Source organism: Balaenoptera borealis, assembly GCF_965194805.1.
Source record: "Balaenoptera borealis genome assembly, chromosome: 2".
NCBI lineage: Eukaryota > Metazoa > Chordata > Mammalia > Artiodactyla > Balaenopteridae > Balaenoptera > Balaenoptera borealis.
Genome location: NC_138867.1, coordinates 184941768 through 184961809, shown reverse-complemented (window position 1 = coordinate 184961809; position 20042 = coordinate 184941768). Strand labels below are relative to the sequence as shown.

The 20042-nt window shown below is 61.5% G+C and overlaps 1 protein-coding gene across 9 annotated transcripts in view; it reads right to left on the bottom strand.

The window, feature by feature from the left end:
• MED16 (mediator complex subunit 16) overlaps positions 1-20042 on the bottom strand; it is a 25371-nt gene extending 5329 nt beyond the window's left edge. Inside the window, exons 1-17 of one of the 9 annotated variants that reach the window (XR_014241718.1) lie at positions 19891-20041; positions 18326-18503; positions 17650-17757; positions 17206-17375; positions 14325-14756; positions 13551-13656; positions 11356-11511; positions 10367-10578; positions 9371-9577; positions 8184-8394; positions 7651-7784; positions 7284-7476; positions 6569-6785; positions 5345-5428; positions 4694-4836; positions 4201-4238; positions 2929-3080 (exon numbers count right to left, since the gene is read on the bottom strand). Coding sequence is in view for 7 of the 9 variants with exons in the window: in XM_082381266.1 (XP_082237392.1) it covers positions 3375-3572; positions 4694-4836; positions 5345-5428; positions 6569-6785; positions 7279-7476; positions 7651-7784; positions 8184-8394; positions 9371-9577; positions 10367-10578; positions 11356-11511; positions 13551-13656; positions 14325-14756; positions 17206-17375; positions 17650-17757; positions 18326-18458 (2709 nt within the window). In the remaining 2 variants the exon portion in view is untranslated. Of the gene's footprint in view, positions 1-2044; positions 3573-4200; positions 4239-4693; positions 4837-5344; positions 5429-5460; positions 5797-6568; positions 6786-7278; positions 7477-7650; positions 7785-8183; positions 8395-9370; positions 9578-10366; positions 10579-11355; positions 11512-13550; positions 13657-14324; positions 14757-17205; positions 17376-17649; positions 17758-18325; positions 18504-18649; positions 18795-19890 lie in introns of those variants that run through there. The other 8 variants (XM_082381261.1, XR_014241719.1, XM_082381266.1 and 5 more) reach the window with 8 other exon arrangements.

Below are 20042 nucleotides of genomic sequence, written 5' to 3'. Positions count from 1 at the left end.
AATGAGCCCAGAGCCACAGGGCCTGCGTTCATAGGCCACCCCCAGGTGCTGTGCGGTTCACTGAGCAAAGCTGACTGGTGTCCCAGAGCAGCTCCATTGATTGGAGGCCCAGGGGACTCGCTGTCCTCCTGGGTCTGTTTACCCTTTTGGGAGGTGACAGGGCAGAACCCAGGTCCTGAGGCCCTGTGCCCTCTCTCCCACTTGGACGAGGGGCCACTGAAGCCCAGCACCTACTAGGCCCCAGGTGTTAAGCCTGGTCCACAAAGGGGGTCTCTGACCTCTCTTCGGTCGAGGAGACTGAGGGTCTGAGAGGTGGTCGTGTGCGCCACCAGGGATTGGAGTTGGAACCTATGGCCAGTTTTTGTTTTTCTGCTATGGAGCGTTCATTCATAAGGAAGCACTAGTTGAGTGCTTACTGTGTAGACACAGCTGAGACCCAGCCCTGCTCACAGGAACCGGGTCAAATATTCCATTGTGCAGGATGGAACTCATGAGTCATCCTGAAGACGGGCCTGGGGTTCTCCTCAGCGTACGCAGGAATTTCGTGTGGAATTTAAGAAGCTGTTCACATTTAAATGAGTGGGGAAAGGGAAACATAACTGCTGGTCATTTCAGCCATCACAGACTCATTCATCCCATAGGTATTTTCTGAATGAAGCGATGACACCAGGAAGTGGCCTTGAAATGATCCACCGTGGAGGTGGCAGGAGGTGGCATGGTAGGATTACCTACCAGATTTAGCAAATGAAAATACAGCATGTCCAGTTACATGGGAATTTCAGGAAAACAACAAATACTTTTTATATCTCATGTAATATTTGGGACAGATTTAGACTAAAAAATTTATTCACTGTTATCTGAAATTCAGATTTAACTGTCGTCCTGCATTTTACCTGGCACCACTAGTGGGGGCTACAGACCAGACTAGGCTGTCTGTGTTGGTGAGCCAGGGGCCCTGAGGTCAGAGCAGGACCAGATGGAGTGGGTGGGGCGGGCAGAGGGGGAGGGGTCTGTGGGTCTCCAGGCAGGAGACATAGGCTCCATGCTTTCTACCCCATGGGGGGTTTCTGCAGTCACATGAAAACTCAGAAGTCCCTGTGACACAGCCGTCTGACAGCCCTGTGACCCTGCAGGGCCTCTTCTAGCAACTTCCCCACAGATGCTGGTGGGAGGGGGAGGGGACAACCCTGAGCCACAGGGGAGGAGGAGCGTACAGGGAGGGTGGCCCACGTGGCCGTGTCCCCCCACTGCAGACGGCAGCCCACTTGCCATGGGGAGTCAAGGGCAGCTTCCCGCTTCTATTTCCAGAGGATGGTGGCCTCGGCCTCCTCACCTGCAGCTGGGACCCGTGGACCTGGCTCTGAGGAGGCTGAGGGCACAGTGGACACGCAGCCCGACGGACTGACCTGCCTCTTCCTGTCACAGTAACACCTGCCCTTGTTGACCCCAGAGGGGGGGACCCGTGTGGACACATGGTGGGGGCAGGACGGGGGGCAAGGGAACATCCCCACCCACAAATCCCCTCCCAACCTGGAGGAACATTCCAGCAGGGCCCTCAGCAGGTGGCCCCCCCATGGCCCCCAGATGAGCCCGACGCTTCTGGACAGCCGGGCCCGCTTATGCCCCCTGGGCTTGTCACAGCAGTTCACGGAGCGTTCCGGTTATCTGCTGCTGCGTAACAAACTACCCCAAACTCGGCGACGCAGAGCCATCCCCGTTCGCCATTCACTGCGCTCAGCTTGTGCGGGTCCGGGTCACTAGGATGTGGGGAGGAGGGACGCGTGTCCCTGTCCCACCACCTAGATGACCAGAGGCCTGGAGGCTCCAGGATGAGGGCCCAGGAGCCAGGCCGGTTCCCACCAGCCTCAGGGTCACCCGGGGCCACTTCCCCTGCATAGGACAGATGGGAACAGGTGCGAGCCCCAGACCCAAGGGGAGGAGATGCGGACCCGCCTTCCAGGGAGCGTCCGAAGATGGTGGCCGGGGTGTAAATGCCCACAATTTAACCTTAACCAATGAAACATGAGTGCAAGAAACAGGCTCATTTTCCTAAGACAAATAACTGGTTTAAAGACTTCAAATGACTTGAGAAACACAAGTTGCTTAAAAAAACATGGTCAAATGGGGTAGAAGGCTGAGAAAAAATATGTAGGAACGTGGACCACATGCCCCTTGACCAGGGAGGCAGCCCTGGGTCCCCTTTCCCCAAGGGGACAGAAGGCGGTGGCAGCAGCACGGGAGGTGAGTCCAAGGCAGGGTGTCTCCACCCCTCCCGGCACAGCCAGCAGCTCCGGGTCCCCACAGGTCCCCGCAGAAGCACCTCTCAGACGGCAGGACCTAGACGCCAAGTGCTGCTGCCGCAGGCGGGCGGGCCGGCGGGGAAGCGGCCCCTGGCCCAGGTAATGGGGCCCCTGGAGCGCTGCCAGCCCCTGAAAGCCCGACAGACACCGCTGCCGCGTGTTGACCTCCGCGGGGCGCCCGGCCGGCCTGCCCTCCCTTTCGCCTCCAGAAGGAAAACAAGAGAAGCAATCACCACTTAACAGGCAGGCGCTGTGCCCGGGGCCTGCGGGGGGCCAGGCATAATGGGTGGAAGCGGCTGCTGGCGAAGCAGGACCCCTGGGGGCCGCGGAGCTCAGGAAACCCAGGGGAGAGGGGAGGGGGAGGGACGCAGAGGGAAAGCAGAGACAGAGACACTCACGTGCGCAGGAACCCAGGCGGCGGGGAGCAGCCCCCACCCACGTCCAGCCCACTGCTTCCCCCGTGCAGGGACCCCTGTGCCTGGCAGACACTAGGTGCTCAATAAATGCTGACAGAGCAGGAGAGCAGCACACACAGGGGCAGAACCACATGCCTGTGGAGAGGGAGGGAGGCTCCGGGGGCGAGGGGGCTGCCGGGTGGCGCCCAGGACACCGACAAGACACCAGCCACCCAGTGGGGACGTTTACTGGTCTGCCCAGGTCAGAGACGGCGGTCGCGAGGGCTCAGCAGTGACAGGTACAGGTGAGGAACCCGAAGCAGACGCCCGGGCTGGTGTCACTGACAGTGGCCACTGGACACCCGGCAGGTTCATGTGGGATGTTCTGAAGGACAGAGGCCTGAGCTCTCCTGGACCCTCTGAGCTGGGACCTGGGAAATCCAGGGCGGTCACTGCGCTCTGGGGTCCCAGGGGTCGGGACACAGCCGTGGCTCTACCCGGGGCAGTGAGATCCTCAGGGCAGGCCCAGGCCTGTCTCAGTCACCACCTGTTATGGTGGCCATGCGGCCAGGCCCTCCACCCGGATCCGCCTGTAGGCTCCGAGGAAGAAAGAGCAGGGCCCGCTGGGCCGAGGGTGCCAACTTGAGGCTTCAGGCCGTGTCCTCACCTGCCCTGCCGGTTACAGAGGTGCTGGCGCAGCTGATAAGGGCCCAAAAGCATAGTTCAAGGGTGGCATTGTCTCACGCACCCAATGAAGGTCTGGAGTGCGTGGCTGCTCTGTGACCAGCAAGGGGACAGCGTGCCTTTCCTTTAAACCCATCGGGAATCCACTGACATTTTGCACAGCAAAGGAAACCATAAACAAAACGAAAACAACCTACGGAATAGCAGAAAATATTTGCAAACGATGCGACCAACAAGGGCTTAATTTCCAAAATACACAGCTCATACAACTCAATATTAAAAAAACAAACAACCCAATCAAAAAAATGGACAGAAGATCTAAATAGACATTTTTCCAGAGAAGACATACAGATGACCAACAGGCACATGAAAAGACGCACAACATCGCTAATTATTAGAGAAGAGCAAATCGAAACTACAACAAGGTATCACCTTACACCAGTCAATATGGCCATCATTTAAAAGTCTACAAATGACAAATGCTGGAGAGGGTGTGGAGAAAAGGGAACCCTCCTGCACTGTTGGTGGGAATGTAAATTGGTGCAGCCACTGTGGAAAACAGTATGGAAGTTCCTCAAAAAACTAAAAATAGAACTACCATATGATCCATTCCTGGGCAAATGTCCAGACAAAACTATAATTCAAAAAGACACATGCACCCCAATGTTCACAGCAGCACTATTCACAATAACCAAGACATGGAAACAACCCAAATGTCCATCGACAGATGAATGAATAAAGAACATGTGGTATATATACATATATATACACACACACACACAAAAGAATATTACTCAGCCATAAAAAGAATGAAATAATACCATTTGCAGCAACATGGATGGATCCAGAGATTATCATACTAAGTGAAGTAAGTCAGAAAGAGAAAGACAAATATCATACGATATCATTTACATGTGAAATCTAAAATATGACACAAATAAACTTATTTACCAAACAGAAACAGACTCAGACATAGAATACAAACTCATGGGTACCAAAGGAGAGAGGGATAAATTAGGAGTGTGGGATTAGAAGATACACACTGCTACATATAAAATAGATAAATGACAAGGTCCTATGGTATAGCACAGAGAACTATATTCAATATCCCGTCATAAACCACAATGGAAAAGAGTAGGAAAAAGAACGTGTGTGTGTACATATATGTATATATATAAACTTATATACTGTGTTATATACCAGAAACTAACAACCTTGTAAATCAACTACAACGAAATTTTTAGAAAAGTTATCCAACTAATAATTAAAGACCATATTCACCAGACAAGAAAAAAAAAAAAAGAATCTACTTACAGGGGCCTGGGCGCAGTCAGGGGTAGCTGAGGGGCATCCGCCACCAGAGCCCCCCACACAGGCAGTTCTTGATCCAGCGCTGCTCCCACTGTTTGACAGCCGTGGTCTTGTTGGGTGACTTGAGCATGGTGACACAGCCGCACCTGCGGGCAGAGTCGGGAGGGTGGGGCACTAGGCAGGGTTGGGTGGTGGCCACACGGCCTTTGCACATGCTGTTCCACCCCAGGAATGCTGTTCCCTGCAGCCCCCACTCCCCCCACACTGATCTAATTCCTCCACATCCTTCCGTCCCAGTTCAGATACCACCCCCTCACCTCCCTCAGTGGACAGAGGAGGGGTTGTGGCTCTGAGTCCTGGCTCAGCCCGTCCCTAGTGGTGTGACCCTGGGGTCGTCTGGCAGCACTCGGGGCCACGTTTGCAAAGGACAGCACTGCTGCAGTCACTCCTTCATGTCTGCACTTGTCAGGTCACTGGGAGCCCCTCAAAGGCAGGCTCGGGTCAGCCGCTCACCGCTGGGCCACCCCGGCCCTTTATGAAGACCGCCTGGGGCACCCGCTCAGCAGCCCCACAAGGGAGGCACTCCAGGACCCCCATTCCCAGGCGGGAAACCGCCGGTGGCAGAGCGGGCCCGGCGTCTGCTGCAGCGCTCACCTGGTGCAGGCCTTGCAGGCCTCCGTTGGGTAGGCGCCCAGGTGCAGCCTCCGCAGGTGGTCCATCTTGGGCTGGCCCGGCGCCCTGACAGAGAGGGGCATGGGAGTGGCTGGAGGGCGTACACGCACGCATGCGCACGCACGCGCACACGCACGCACACGCCAGCACAAGTCCCTCTCCTAAAGGCAAAGCGTGCGTGACGCACGCTCGCCGGGGAACAGGGAGAGTCCGCAAGCGGGGCTTCTATACGCCCTCCGCCCACAGACCCCCGGCCGGGGTCGGGGTGGCGGCCTAGAACCGCTGCGACGTCTGAGAGCCTGGCACCCAGAGCCCGTCAGAGAGGACCTGGGGCTGGGGCGGGGCGGCCTGTTATGCTCGTATCACACGTTTGAAAACTTCTGAGACTGTGAAACCCCTTGTGCGACCAGCCACCTCTCCTTGTAAAGTTTTTTCTGAAACCCAAGCACAAACCACAATGTGTGATTCATCAGGCTGTTCCTCCCACAGCGAGACATGCAAGAAAATGCGGAAGGTGGAGAAGCAAGGCCCAGGGCGCTTCCCGGGGAGGCGGGGACGCGAACCTCCGCTTGGGGATTCATCGCTCGAGCACCTTTTCAGGCAGGTGGCCTGTGGGGTGCTGGGTTTGGGTCCTGGCCGGCTGCCTCCTGACTGCATCTCTGAGGTTCAGTTTCCTCGTCTGTTAAATGGGGACAAACCCCCACCCCAAGGCACTGCTGGGCAGTCGTGAGCTCACTCAGCAGGGGTGGGCTGTCCAGACCCCACACATTCCAAAGAATGGCTCCTGAGGTCACCTTTAAGCCCTGGGAGGTCTGCCTGAGAGGGTTCTGATTCCCTGGGGCCTCCGGCCCCACCAGGCAGTCCAGGCTACAGTGCGATTCACGGTGGGGGACTGGGGCGTCAGCTTGAGCTCTGAAAGGGCTGGAGCCCAAGTAACTTGAGCTCTGAAGGGGCTGGAGCCCAAGTAACCAAGGTCAGCCACGTGGGCCCTCCAGGCAGGCGGTGACAGACCAGAGGGAGGATGATGTCACCCAGACAAGCGAGGGCACAGATCAGCACAGGCTGAGGCGACTGGATGGAGGGAAGTGACCAGGAGGGGAGAGAGGGTGGAGGTGGGGGAGTCTCGGGAGCAGCACTGAGGTCAGGCTGGAAGGAGGCAGCGCACACAGCACGTGCAAAGGCCCCGAGGCAGAGACGGGCATGCACCTGATGAGGCCGTCCAGCTGCAAGCTGGTGGCACTGCCGGGCAGAGCGGGAGGCTTGCCGAAGTGCAGACGCAGCGGCTGCTTGGGCTGCAGGCGGCTGACGAGGCCGTCGCTGACGGGCAGCCAGTCCAGGCTGGGGGTGAGCAGCTGGCTGGGCAGCAGGCAGCACTCGTCAACGAGCGCCTCATCCGGCTCACTCGTGGGGCCCTCATCGCGGCCTGCGGGGAGGGGACCACGGGGACATCTTGCGCAGCAGCCCTGCCCAGAGCGCTGCCCACCCAGGAGGCATCACGGCCTCCTCAGACCTCACAGAGCACCAGGCGCAGGCCCCAGCCCTGCCCCGACTTCCTGAGTGGCCCTGGGAAGCTCCTTCCCCTTCTCGGGCCTCAGTCCTCTCCTCTGTAAGATGGGGACCCACTTATTCATTTAAAAAATATGCAGCGAACACTGGGTGCCCTTCCTGGCATCACGGATGTGACAACGATAGAGCCTGGCCACAGAAACACACGACCTGGTGACACAGACAAACAAATGCCTAAGAGTGGCTGATGTTAACGAGCACACACACTGTGCCTGGACCTGTGCTGGGTGCTGGGGGAACAGTGGGGGCCACGACAGAGCCAGTTTGACCTGTGGGAGCTTATATTCTGCTGGGGGGACTCAGCCAGGGCTTGTATTTTGGTGGCGGAACGACAGTAGAGAGCTGGGCGTCTTACAGCAGATCCAGAGCTTGGTGAGCAGGCGGAAGAGCAGGGACATGCTGTCCTGGGTGTCAGAGGTGGCCGTGTACACAGGCAGGCAGCTGGGCTTCAGCAGGCCCCAGATGCGGATGACGACCATCAGCTCCCGCAGCATGCCCAGCGACGTGCCATCCCGCAGGAAGCTGTGGCCGGGCCGCAGCGGGGAGCCCTGTGGGGAGAAGGGCTCAGGTGGCTTCCTTCAGCGTGTGCAGCATCCTAGGACCTCAGCAGGTCCTGGGGGGAGGGGTCTTCTGGGAGGGGCAGGGAGGTGGGGCTTCAGGGGACAAGGCCAGGGGTGGGGCTCCTGGGTGGGTGGGGCTTCCAAGCAGGAGTGCGGGCGCACCTGGTTGGGCAGACTAGCCAGCAGGTAGAGCACAAAGTCGCCCACCCACTGCAGGAGCTGCTGCAGCGCCTGGAGCGTGTTCATGTCCAGGACGAACTCCTCCGTCTTGAGGTTGATCATGACCTTGTCAATGTCTGGGAGGGGACAGGCAGTCAGGGGCAGTCAAAACCTCACATGTGCCCATCAGCGCGCACGGTGAGCTGGGCCCACCCCCACAGGCCGACGTCGTGAACAAGCAAATGAGGGATGGGCCTAGGACCCTGGAAGGCAGGGTTGGAGGGAGGGGCTCTGGGTGTCCACCGCTGGCCTTCAGAACGCTCTGCCCGCCCCTCGGACCCCCTGTGCCGGGCACCCTGCAGCTCCCGCCGGCCTCCAGGCCTCCACACAGGCAGTGCCCCTGGGGATGCCATCCCCAGGCTGGGTCATCTTTGTTCCCATTAACGCCCACCGTGTGTCCCCAACACCCCACACATGCGCGACGGCCGAGGGGTCCTCTGCAGCCAGGGCAGCCTGCAGGACAGGGCAGGACCCACCGACGTCCGTGATCTTGGCGCAGATCTCCGTCAGCCGGTCGCCGGGACTCTTGTCGGGCGTGTTGAGCACGTGCGGGCGCAGCAGCGACTTGAGCGTGGAGCTGGCGGCAATGAGGAAGAGCTTGGCGTGGTACTCGCACACGCGGGTCACTGCGCAGGGCGACAGCTTGCAGAGCGAGGCCTTCATGGCCAGGATCCGGGTAGAGAGGACCTGGGGGGTGGAGGATGTGAGTGGGCGGGGCATGCGCTTGAGGGGCCGTGGAGAGCCAGGCGCTGGGCCAGCCGGGCAAGCCGCAAACCCTCTCTGGGCCTCGCCCTCCTCATGGCGGAACCAGGTAGGAGGACCTTCCTCACAGGATGGCAGGGTCTCAACCTGCGGGCGCGTGTGCCCCAGGGGCCCGAGGGCCACGCCTGGGACACCTCACGACTGGGGGCGCTCCTGGCATGAAGTGGGTGGGGCCACAGATGCAGCTCCACCCCCCACAGTTCCTGAAACCTGTTGTCTCCCAGGATGACTGGAGGACTTGAAGCATAAAGATGCTTGCATACAGGGAACCCCCTGGTGGTCCGGTGGTTAGGACTCTGCGCTCTCACTGCAGAGGGCCCAGGTTCAATCCCTGGCGGGGGAACTAAGATCCCCCAAGGCATGAGGGGTGCGGCCAAAAACAAAAAAAACAAAAATGCTTGCACACAGCTCTGCCCGATAACAAGAGATCTGATCACTCCTGGCGTCCCTGGCTCTGAACCCAGCTCCGTCACTGTGCTGTTCCCCGGGTCATGCTCCCGGGTCAGGCCCAGCACTCTCACATCTCAGCAGGTTGCTAATGGGAATGGGAGCTCTCCTTCCTGTTTTCTCCTCAACGGCTGGCCCAGAGGACAACTTCAGATTCTTAGCAGCGCTGACCTCTACAGCTACCCCGCTGAAATCGGGGTGGGGGGGGGCTCTGGGTTTTACAGGCGCGCCACCAAGGCGTCTGAACGATCACTTCTCCCTGGCTCGCCCGTCTGTAAAACTCCCGTTTACTGCTCTTATCGCACAAGCAAAGGCCTCCAAAGCCACCCAGAGGCAGGTGGCGTCAGGCCCACAGCCACGCACTCCTGGGCTGAGGCAGCAGCGAGAGGTGCGCCGTCTGGCCTGCGGGTCACCCTGACGGAGGGACCAGGCGGCAGCCAAGGGGGGCGGGCACCTGCTGCAGCTCGGCCTTCTGGCGCGTGTACTCCTCATGCAGCTTCTCCACCAGGCTCTGCACCATGCTGGGCTGCACGTGCAGCAGGATGTCCCACCAGTCGTAGCCGGTCACCATGCAGTACTCCAGCAGGAAGAGCAGGTGCCGCAGGGCCAGCCCCGCGTCCAGCGAGTGGCCCATGGAGGGCGAGATGCGCAACATGCTCAGCTGTGGAGGAGAGGGCGGGGCCTGAGGGGGCGGGGCCTGAGGGGGCGGAGCCCGAGGGGGCGGGGCCCGAGGGGCAGCTGGGGGCAGGGAGGGCACGGCCGGCGCGGGGCCCAGGCCTGCCCGCTGTCCTGTCACACGGGAGGGCTGCAGAGCCACAGCCCAGCCACGTGGCGTGAATGGGGGCCACAAGCCCCAGGTTTCCACAGCTGTGGCGATTCCCACATAGGGTCTGAAAGGCCTCCTAGCCGGCAGGGCGCCTGTCGGGTGACGGGGCCTGCAGGTCCACTTGGGGAACCCTGGGAACACAGACCTCGTGCTCCCGAGAAGCCCAACCCACCACCCGGAGACACCGAGGATGGGGCCGGAACAGAAATCACAGGGTGCCCGACAGCAACTCACAGGAGCCCACTGCGGGGGGCGGGGGGGCACGCGCATGTGGGTGTGAGTGTGCAAACATGTGCACGTGTGCAAACGTGCCAGTAGGACAAATGTGAGGTGTGAGCGTACAAGGGTGTGAATGAGCGTGCAAACACACGGGCAGGTGTAAGCGAAAGCGTGAGTGTGTGAGAGTGGCTGTGAGGCTGCCCGCCCTCCTGCCAGGCCACAGACAGATTCCCCTGGGAACCAGGAGGCCAACTCGCAGAGCACCTGCTGCGCAATGGGGGCCTAGGACTCCTTGACGTCAGAGCAGCACCCTAAGGGCCCCCACTTCCTGAGCGCGGGCCCCCCCCCACAGACAGCAGCACGGGGACCCCGCCTCACCCTCGGTCCCCCCGGGACAGCACTGACCCTGCCGTGGTTGTCGATGCCCACGAGGGCCAGGGAAGTCCAGGAGAGCTGCATGGCCTTGAAGTGGACGGCGGGGCCTGTGGTCCGAGGGCGCTTGATAGCCGGCTCGTCCACGGAGCGCGGGGCTGCGGAGCTATAGAAGATGGCCATGGTCTGCAGCGAGAGCCGGTGCACGATGTGGACGCTGCCGTCATGGAAGGCCAGGGCCAGCCCTGGGGGCACGTGTAGGGTCAGGCGGCCGAACCCAGCTCTGGACAATGGGAAGGGGCTGCCACCACGCCCAGCAGAGGCTGTGCTAAGGAGCGGCGTGAGCCCCGAGCCACCGGGGTGCACCACCCCCCAGTGGGGTCCAGTCCTGGCTAACCGGCCCCCGAATCGGTGGCGCAGACTGCACCCTGTCTGGGCACCTCTGCCCCGCTCCCCTGCGGCCGGCACTAAGTTTGGCCAACGTGAGGCAACAGGTGACTTCCAGGAGGACAAGTGGGAGGGGCAGGCGGAGAGGACAGCAGATGGAAAGAGCCTGGGCCTGATGTACACAAAGGGCCTTGGGGCGGAACGGAGGCCAGTGAGCTCAGGGGCTCCTAGAACCCAAAGCCCGTAATCCACAGCAGGGGGCTGGGGGGCTGCCCTGGGTCGGCACCAACACGGCCAGCCTGACTCACCCAGGGTCACAGACGCCAGGGCCCAAACCCAGAACCTCCACATGAGGTACTACAACGGGGGTGGGGGTGGGCATGGGAGGGAAGCTTATCTGGAAAGTTTTCCCCAAGTTCCCAGCCTCCCCTGTGGACTGCTAACAGCCCTCTACATAGTAAAGAGCACAGCTTGACGGTGGCCTCACAGCCCTTTGAGCCCATCAGATCCTGAAAGCAGCACCCTCGGCCCCACTGGGACTGACGTGAGGCCGGGGGCCAGGCTCCCAGGACCCTGTGATGGAAGCCCAAGCTCAGGGCCCACCCCCTTTCCCCCAGGGCTCTGAGACACCGTACCGAGGCCGGGGTAGAACTGGGTGTCGCTGGCCACCTTCAGGTCAGTGTTGGTGAGCGAGATGGGGAGCTTGGGCAGCGCCACGGCGGACACACGGTCCAGGTCGTTGGTGGCTGACAGGATCCGCCATTTGAGAATTGTGGGCTGTTTGTCACCAACTAAAAGGAGGTGGGGAGGGACAGAGAGCAACAAAATGAAGACAAGACAGGGGGGTGGTGGTAGGGTGAACTGGGAGATTGAGATTGACATATATACACTAATATATGTTAAATAGATAATGAGAACCTGCTGTATAAAAAAATAAATAAAATACAGAAAAAATTAAAAAAAAGAAAACAAGACAAACACGACAAGGGTGGACCTGACCCAGCACCCTGCCCCTCCTGGAGACCCAGCGAGCTCACGTGACTGGGGGGGGAAGGGCGGGGCACCCCAAAGGATCCTGTCCTGGGCCTTCACAGGAACAGGAGGAGGCGCCCGCCTGGGCCACGAGGCTGTCAGGTGGCGGGGGCGGCTCCACCTTGTCCCCTCGAAGAAGCCAACGTGCTGAGAAGGGGAACCCACCCCCGACCCTGCCACCACACAAGCCCCAAAATTCCCCAGTGACTCGGCCGGCTTACGCGGGGTTCTGTCTCTGTGGTCTGAGAGGTCCTGGGTGGAACCCCAGCTCTCCCCATGAGCTGGACCGAAAGGTGGCCAAGACGGGCCCCTCCCTGCGTCCACACCCTCGGTGTGATCATGAAGCCCCCCAGCAAGGGGTGGGGTGGTTCCCATCAATCTGGGCTTGGCCCCTGGCGCTGCGGGCATGATGTGAGCAGAGGCTCAACGGCGCCCGTGCACCTAGACTCCAAGGTGACACTGAGGTGAGCCCGGGCGCCCAGCCAGTGGCCAGCACCCCAGCTGCCCTGGGGCGACAGCAGACACAGGGAACCAGGACGGAGCAGCAGAGGCGGCCTGGCCCAGCACCCTCCGGGCTGTGGTTCTGAGCCAGAGTTTGGGGCTGGTGTGTGACGCGGCAAAGCTGGCTGCGACAGCACGCCTCTACCCACCTGCCCTGAGAGCTCTTCCCTGGACGGCCCAGCACAAAGGGGCTCTTGGCAAACGTCACCCCACTGGGAGCCCGAGGCCCAGAGAGGGACGACGCTGAGCACAGCTGTAACGGCGACAGCTGTGGCGATGCCCAGGGAGGGAGGGCGAGCGGGCCAGGCACCCACACGCAGCCTGGCGGCCCCAGACATTCCGAGCTTAGAGGGGAGCGGCCGCTGTCAGAGGGGGAGCGGCCACTGTCAGAGGGGGAGTGGCCGCTGTCAGAGGCTGAGCTGCTTGCCCGAGTCCACCGGGACCCACGCGTCCACCCAAGTCAGGCTGACCCCTGGAGCACGGGCTGGACGGTGGCTGGCAGAGCGGGGGCCTGAGGGGGAGGATGGGCTGGCGGGGGGCGCTTAGGGCAAAGGCAGGGAGGTAGGACAAGAGGCAGATCCAAGAGCCCGCAGGCCGTTCGAAGCTAGGACGAGGGGCGGGGTGGGGGGAGGAGGTGTGGGTGAGCTCAGCACAGACCCTGCCGGCACTCGGACATCTGCATCAGAACAAGGCTCTACCAGCTGACAGGGGTGACGGCCCTTTCTCATGAGATGTGGTCCCGCTTGTGACAAGGTCCCAGGGTGTGCGTGGGGGCCATGACCCGCCTGACGGCCGCGCCCACAGCTACTAGGACAGAGGAAAGACGAGGGAAGGGCTGGGACCCTTTGTGGCTCTGCCGCCCCGCGGGGTCGCTCAGGAAAGGCAGCATGACCTTCTTCACATTTAGTTCCTCTGAGGCCACATCGAGCAGCTTAGGCAACCACCTGCGGGCAGACGGAGCCTCAAGGGGCCTCTTGACACGGCCCCTCGGCCACTCCAGGGCCAAAAGTGCTGCCATCAGCGGGAACACGCCCCGTGTGGCTGCAGGTTCACCCCCGGCTTCCAGGGAAGTAGCTTTTCCGGCTTCCCAGCCACATAGGTGTCAGGAGGGGGGCCAGTCCCGGCGGGGGACTCGGGGCTCCGCGTGGGTGTGGGGACAGAGAGGGAGGGAAGGGAGTGGCGGGCACGTTATTGGCAAACTCAGGTCATCCCCGCGCCCCACTCTACCCGAGGGCTCCCAGAGGACCCCAGGTTCTCGGGAGGCTGCGTGTCCCTGGCTGGCCGGAGCAGGACTCACCGGCGGGCGAGAGCTGCTGGAAGATGTTGTTCACAGGGAGCCCCTCCTTGCGCAGAGACCAGCACTCCACCACGCTGCTGGTCTGGCTGGACGCACACAGCAGCACCTGGGGGGGGCGGGCGGCTCGGTGAGCGGCCTGGACCAGCCCCTCGGCCTCTCCGGGCCTCCGGCTGCTCCACGGGGCTCACATCGGCACCCGCCTCACAGCCACTGATGCCGACCCAGGTACACCCAGCCGGTGCCGCACCTGCCCCCACGACCCCGCCTCCCCTGGGGAAGGCAGTCACTCAAGGCACCCCCGGCGGGAAGCAAGGGGGCCGGGGAAACATACTGGGACTTCGTGAAGCTGGGGGCTGATCAGTGCAAGGTTATGAGGGGACCCCGGTGCAGCTGGCTGAACCTCGCCCCCAGAAATGTCCCCATCCTGGTCCCAGGACTTGTGGATGTGTCAGCTCATGGGGCAGAGGAGACTTCGCAGGTGGGATTAAGTTAAGGCCCCTGAGACGGGGAGGACCCTGGATTCCCCGGTGGGCCCAGCGTCATCACAGCGTCCTTATAAGAGGGAGGCGGGAGGGTCAGAGGCAGAGCGAGATGGGAGATGCTGCGCTGCTGGCTGTGAGGATGCAGGAGGGGCCGCGAGCCAGGGATGCGCGCCTCTAGAAGCTGGGAAAGGCGGGAACCGCTGCTCCCCTGGAGCCTCCGGAAGGACCGGCCCTGCCCACGCGTGGGTTTAGCCCCGAGCTATCCTGCCACGGGGTGGCCGGGCGGGCACACCTGCTCTGACATGTCTCGGGCCAGGAACTTGAGGTGGGTGATGGCGGGGAGCCGGTCCCGGCGGTTGAGGTCGGTGGTGCAGCGCATGAAGAGCGAGGGCAGGATCTCGGTGTCGATGCGGCACTTCTCATTGACGACGCTCACGCACACCTTGTAGAACTGCACTGGGGATGCGCTGCTGCCGTCTGCCGTGGCCACCACGATGTTGCCGCCGCCCGTGAAGGCGATGTCGGCCAGGGCCACACGGCCACGCAGCCGGCACAGGCTCTCCGTCGAGGTCAGCACTTGCCCGCTGGGCTTGAGCAGGGACACGGTGACCAGGCCGCTGACCGTCACTGCAATCCAGCCCTCCATGGGCTTGCCCCCAAACAGCGTGAGCGATGGCGAGAACTTGACTCGGGAGAACTTCTCGCCAAAGCTGGAGGCGCCTGACTGTGGGGGAGGGGGAGGGGTCAGCTCGGGGCAGCACCAGCCCCGGGCACATGCTTGGCCTTCAGGGGTCTGCCTTTGTGACCCCAGGACGCCCTTCTGGGAGTCGCACCCTTGGGAACATGGAGGAACCACGTGGCAGAAGCCACGAGAACATGAACTTGAGTTCAGATCCTGCCTCAGCCACTCAAGCACTGTGTGACATGGGCCTCTCTGACCCTCAGTATCCTCATCTGTACATCCGAGGACTGTGGTGAGGATGACATGGCTCAACACGCGCAGGACAGGACCCACCATGTTTTCCTCACAGGGTCAGACACTCAGTATTTTTGGTTTTGTGAGCCAAGTGGTCTGCTGCAACCACTCAGCTCTTTCCCTGCGTCTGCAGCAAAGAGAAGCAGCCACCAGTGAGACTGTTTACAAAGTGGACGAGCGAGCAGGCTGCAGTTTACAGACCCCGGAGGTAAAGCATTCCGGCTGTGCTGCAAAGTACAGCTGCCACTGCTATTTTACCTTTCCAAACCAGGTTTAAGTTACAATTAACATACAGCAAAACCCACCTGTTCTCGGCTTTCGGTTCAAGGAGTTGACAACCACCCCATCGTGGAAACTGCTCAGGAACGTTTCCACTCCCCTCGGAGGGGCCCTCGGGCCCCCAGCCAACCCCCGCCCGGGCCCTGGTTTCTGTCCCCGGCTGTGCCTTTCCCGGCGTTCCAGCCGGGTGGACCCGGGGGCAGCCTGCGCGCCGGGTTCCTTTCAATCCGTGCAACACGTCTGTCACTGAACCAGCACGAGCTGGAGACTAAGCAGGGCTCTCTGGGCAGTGGGAGAGTATGTGCCCTCTCTGTCTGGGGAGCAGACCCACAGGGCCAGGCGTCCAGGGAGGGCAGGGCTGACCACGGCCCCAACAGAGTCTTCCGGACGTGGGGGTGCTGGCAGTGTTGGAAAGAAAGAAGCAAAAGCCCCCAGATGACCCCCGAGGAGAGACGCTGGCAGTTTGAAAAAGCAACGACCCACAGAGAGAAAGGTCCAGAAGGTTAGGCAGCAAGGCCTGCAGTTAGAATCCCTACCAAGGGGAGAGGGGACAGACGCCTGACCTCAACATCGTGGGCTTCGAGAGCCGTGTGCATGCCCGAGCGTTTTAAATGAGCACATACGTCTTTTATAATTTAGAGACAAAGGTATGTGGTAAGAAGAACAGTAACCCTGATGTTCGCAACAGCGTGGACAGACCTTGAGAACACGACGCTAATGAGAGAAGCCAGACACAGAAGGACACATGGTGTGTGATTCCATTGATGGGAAACATCCAGAACAGGCAAGTCCACAGGGACAGACAGTGGGTTCATGGTTGCCAGGGGCTGGGGTGGGGAAGGGGAGTGAGGCTAATGGGGACAGACTTCTTTTGAGTTGAAAGGAATGGTCTGGGCTTCCCTGGTGGCACAGTGGTTAAGAATCCGCCTGCCAATGCAGGGGACACAGGTTTGAGTCCTGGTCCGGGAAGATCCCACAGTCCTCGGAACAACTAAGCCCGTGCGCCACAACTACTGAAGCCTGCGCGCCTAGAGCCCGTGCTCCGCAACAAGAGAAGCCGCCTCAATGAGAAGCCTGCACACGGCAACGAAGAGTAGCCCCCGCTCGCCACAACTACAGAAAAGCCCACGCGCAGCAATGAAGACCCAACGCAACCATAAATAAACAAATAAAGGAAATAAAGAAAGAAGATACTAAAAAAAAAAGGTCTGAAATTGACTGTGGTGATGGTTGTACTAGCCTGTGAAGATACTAAGTAAACCACCAGTCTGTATACTTCAGATGAGTGAACCATACTAAGCGACTTGTATCTCAATAGAGCTGTTACATGAAAAAAGAGAACAGACAAGGGGAAGGCAGCACGCACCCCCTGCCCCCACCCCCGCCCCCGCCCCCGGCGGCCTGGAGCCAGCGTGCATGCACTGCTGCCAGATGCAGACAGTTAACTGTCCCCAGGCCCTGCACCGGGCACAGGGAGCAGACACGGGGAAGGGATGGGAGAAAAGCCACTTCCCACAGCACCAACCCAGGAGGGGCTCCTGGCTCTGCGGAGCAGCGGCAGAGCAAGCCACGTGCGCCCCCGCGGCCCAACCGAGCCCTCTCAAGTCTTCTCGCGCTGAACCCTCACCACGGCCAGCGGCGGCCCCACTTGATGGTGAGGAGAGCGACAGGTGAGGCGTGGCATCGCGATCTGAGTTCAGCACCCTGCACCCAGGCGGCTCCCCTCTCAAGGGGACGCTGGGCTGAACCGTGGGGTACAGGCAGGAATTCTGAGATCTCACAACGTCAGTCACACAGGGGCTGCTGGCCACACGGGTGCTGACCCTGCACGGCAGGTGTGAGCCGGGCCCGGGCGAGGCAGACCAAAGAGTGCTGGTGACACAAGAGGAGGAGCCGCGCCCCCAGGTGGGACACCCACCTTTTCCACGTGCAGGGCCAGCTTCACACCGTTGTGCAGCCACGACAAGGCCACGATGGGGTCCCCCTCCACCAGGCTGCCCACGGGGCTCTCCCAGCTGTTGGCCAGGTGGTCAGCCATGCTCCAGCACTTGATTTGCCCATCGGCATCAGCCGACAGCAGCCTCGAGCCTGTGCGGGGTGGGGCGGGGGGCAAACCCGCGTCACAAGCCCCCCCCTCACTGTCCATCAGGGGCCGGGGTGGGAGAGGCCGGCCTGGGGGCAGTAGAGCAGGGAGGGGCACAGGCGAGTCCGGAAAGGACTCTGGACAGCAGGAGTGGGCAGAGCAGGGCCCACAAAGCCACAGGTCAAGGCTTAGAGTCCCAGCTCTGGACACCGGGGCCAGGACCAGGAAAAGAGCGAGCAGGTGGCCCTGGGAGTCAGGGTCAAGGAGAGCTGCCCTCACCTGACTGGTCCCACTCGAGGCAGGTGATGGCTTCGCTGTGCTCCGAGCGGATGGAGTGCACGTCCCAGGGGTGCTCGGTGTCCAGGATGTGGATCATGCGGGTCAGGTCTGTGAGGGACGGTGCGGTCAACACGGCAACAACAGCCGGGTGCCCGACGACCCCCCCCGGGGGCATCGGGGAGGAAGCAGCAAAGCCCCGGCCACGGGGACTCAGGAGCTGCTGCTGACACGCCGGCGGCCCGAGTAGAGATGGAGCGGCCCATGACCCTGCCTCCAGTGGGGCAAAGGAGACGTAGAAAATGGCACCGGAAGAAAACAAACCCCAAATGCTAACACTGGGCGTCTCTCCGTGGAAACTAACGGCTGGTTCTTTCCCTCATCCTAAGTTTCTGTGTTTTTCTAATTCCCTCTCCTGAGTGCACGTCACTCAGTGGCAGAGACAACACAGGCCCGGCCGGCAGAGCGCACCTCAAAGCCAGGTGGTGACACGTTTGGTCTGGAAAACTCAGGCAGGAGCCTCAGCAAGCTGCATGGGGCCACCCACCCCTGGCCCCGGCCATCCCACGGGGTGCTCCCAGCGCCCCCGGCTCCAGGCCCTCTGAGCTCCTCGCCACCCCTCATCTTGGAGGAGGAGACCCTGTGGGAGCCGGTGGGGGTTGGGGGGCAGCTGGCGCACCCTGGTCATCACTCCGCAGGTCCGTGGTGAAGGCGATGAGGTTACGGCAGGACCAGGTGCAGGCCAGGGGCACCGACGGGCAGTGGGTGCTCTTGGGCCATTTCTCCCACTCGCAGATGTAAGCCAGGTCCATTGTGCCCACCTGCCAAGGTCACACACGGAGGACAGTCACCAGCTCCTGCAGTAGGGAGGACTGGCTTGTCATCGATGTTCACGCAGCACCTGCAGGACCCCAAGGGCAGTGCTGGACACTGGGCTAGTGCGGGGGACAAAGTGGACTCAACCCCTGCCCCACACGTGGCGGGGGAGCGGCATTTTACTCATGCGTGGCCAGGGAGGCCCCCCTGGTGGAGGTGTGAGGGATCGAGGCAAGCAGCCTGAAGGAAGAGCATTCCAGGTGGACGGAAAAGCCAGTGCAAAGAACCAGAGGCTGGACTGAGTCTGGGCACTCAAGGAGTGGCATGGGACCCTGCGGGGCAGGAAAAGGGTGAGTGAGGGGGCGGGGCAAAGTAAGGGTGGGGAGGAGACACGACAGGTTGTGCAGGGCCTGGGGGGTTTCACCCTGAGGGAGGTGGCAGCCCCAGGAGGGCTGAGGCCTGTTTATGTTTCACAGGCCACTCTGGCTGTCTGGAGGGCGAGGCTGGGGGACAGGGTTGGGGTGACTGCACTGGTCCAGGTGAACAAAGCTGGGGACAGTGCAAACTGTGAGGAGCGACAGGGTAGGACCCGGGTCTATCCTTAAGGAGGAGTCCACGGACATCCAAGAGCACCGGTGGGGCTGCCTTTGACAGAGGCTGGGAGGGGGCCGGGCAGCAGCTTGGTGCCGGGCTTCCACAGGTAACTGTAACAACGGGAACGGTGAACGTTTCCTCAGCGCGCTCCATGCGCCGGGCATCGATTAAGGTTATTTCTTTTCACCTTTACCAAAGCGCAGTGAGACTGGGAGTACGATCGGCCCCGTCTTCCTCAATCACGACCCCCAGGCCCCAGGCTTCTTCAAGCCCTGCCCGGGAACACCGAGGCCCCGCCCACAAGCCCCTTCAACAGTCTTTAAGCTCTGCCCCCAAAGCCTTCCGGCCCCGGCCCCTACAGTATTTGCTTTCCACACCCCACTCCCAATTTGCCCCTTGTGTCCCCAGGCCCGGCCCAAACTCTGTTTTCATCCCAGGGTCTCCCAAACAACCCCAAGGCCCCGCCTCCATACACCTGGCCCTCCAGGTCGCGCCCCCAAGCCTCCCCACAACGCACCTCAGGCCCTCCCCGGGGAGGTATAACCTTAGGCCCCGCCCCCGACCGTTCCAGGCCCCGCCCCGATTTCCCCCTGCTCCGGATGCCCCGACCCCCGGGCCGCCTCAGGTCCCCCCAAGTTTCCGCCACGACCCCCAGACCCCGCCCAGCGTACTCAGGCCGCGTACCCAGCACCCTTTGCTCTCCAGGCCCGCCCTCTGACCCCACAGGCCCCGCCCCGGGCCCGCTAGTTACCGCCTTCCCCGGCCGGCGATCCCCGCTGCCGCGGCGCCGTCCGGAGCCCGGCCGACCGCCCGAGCTCCCAGCCCCGCACTCACCGGGCCGGCCTGTGCGCCCAGCCGAGCGAGTGGCCGCAGCCTGCACTCGCCCTAATGCCCCGGCTCCGCCGCCGCCATCTTCCCAGGAGCAAAGATTCGCCCACGCAGCGCAGCCGCTTCCCGGAGACTTCTGGGACGGCAGCGGCTCCGGC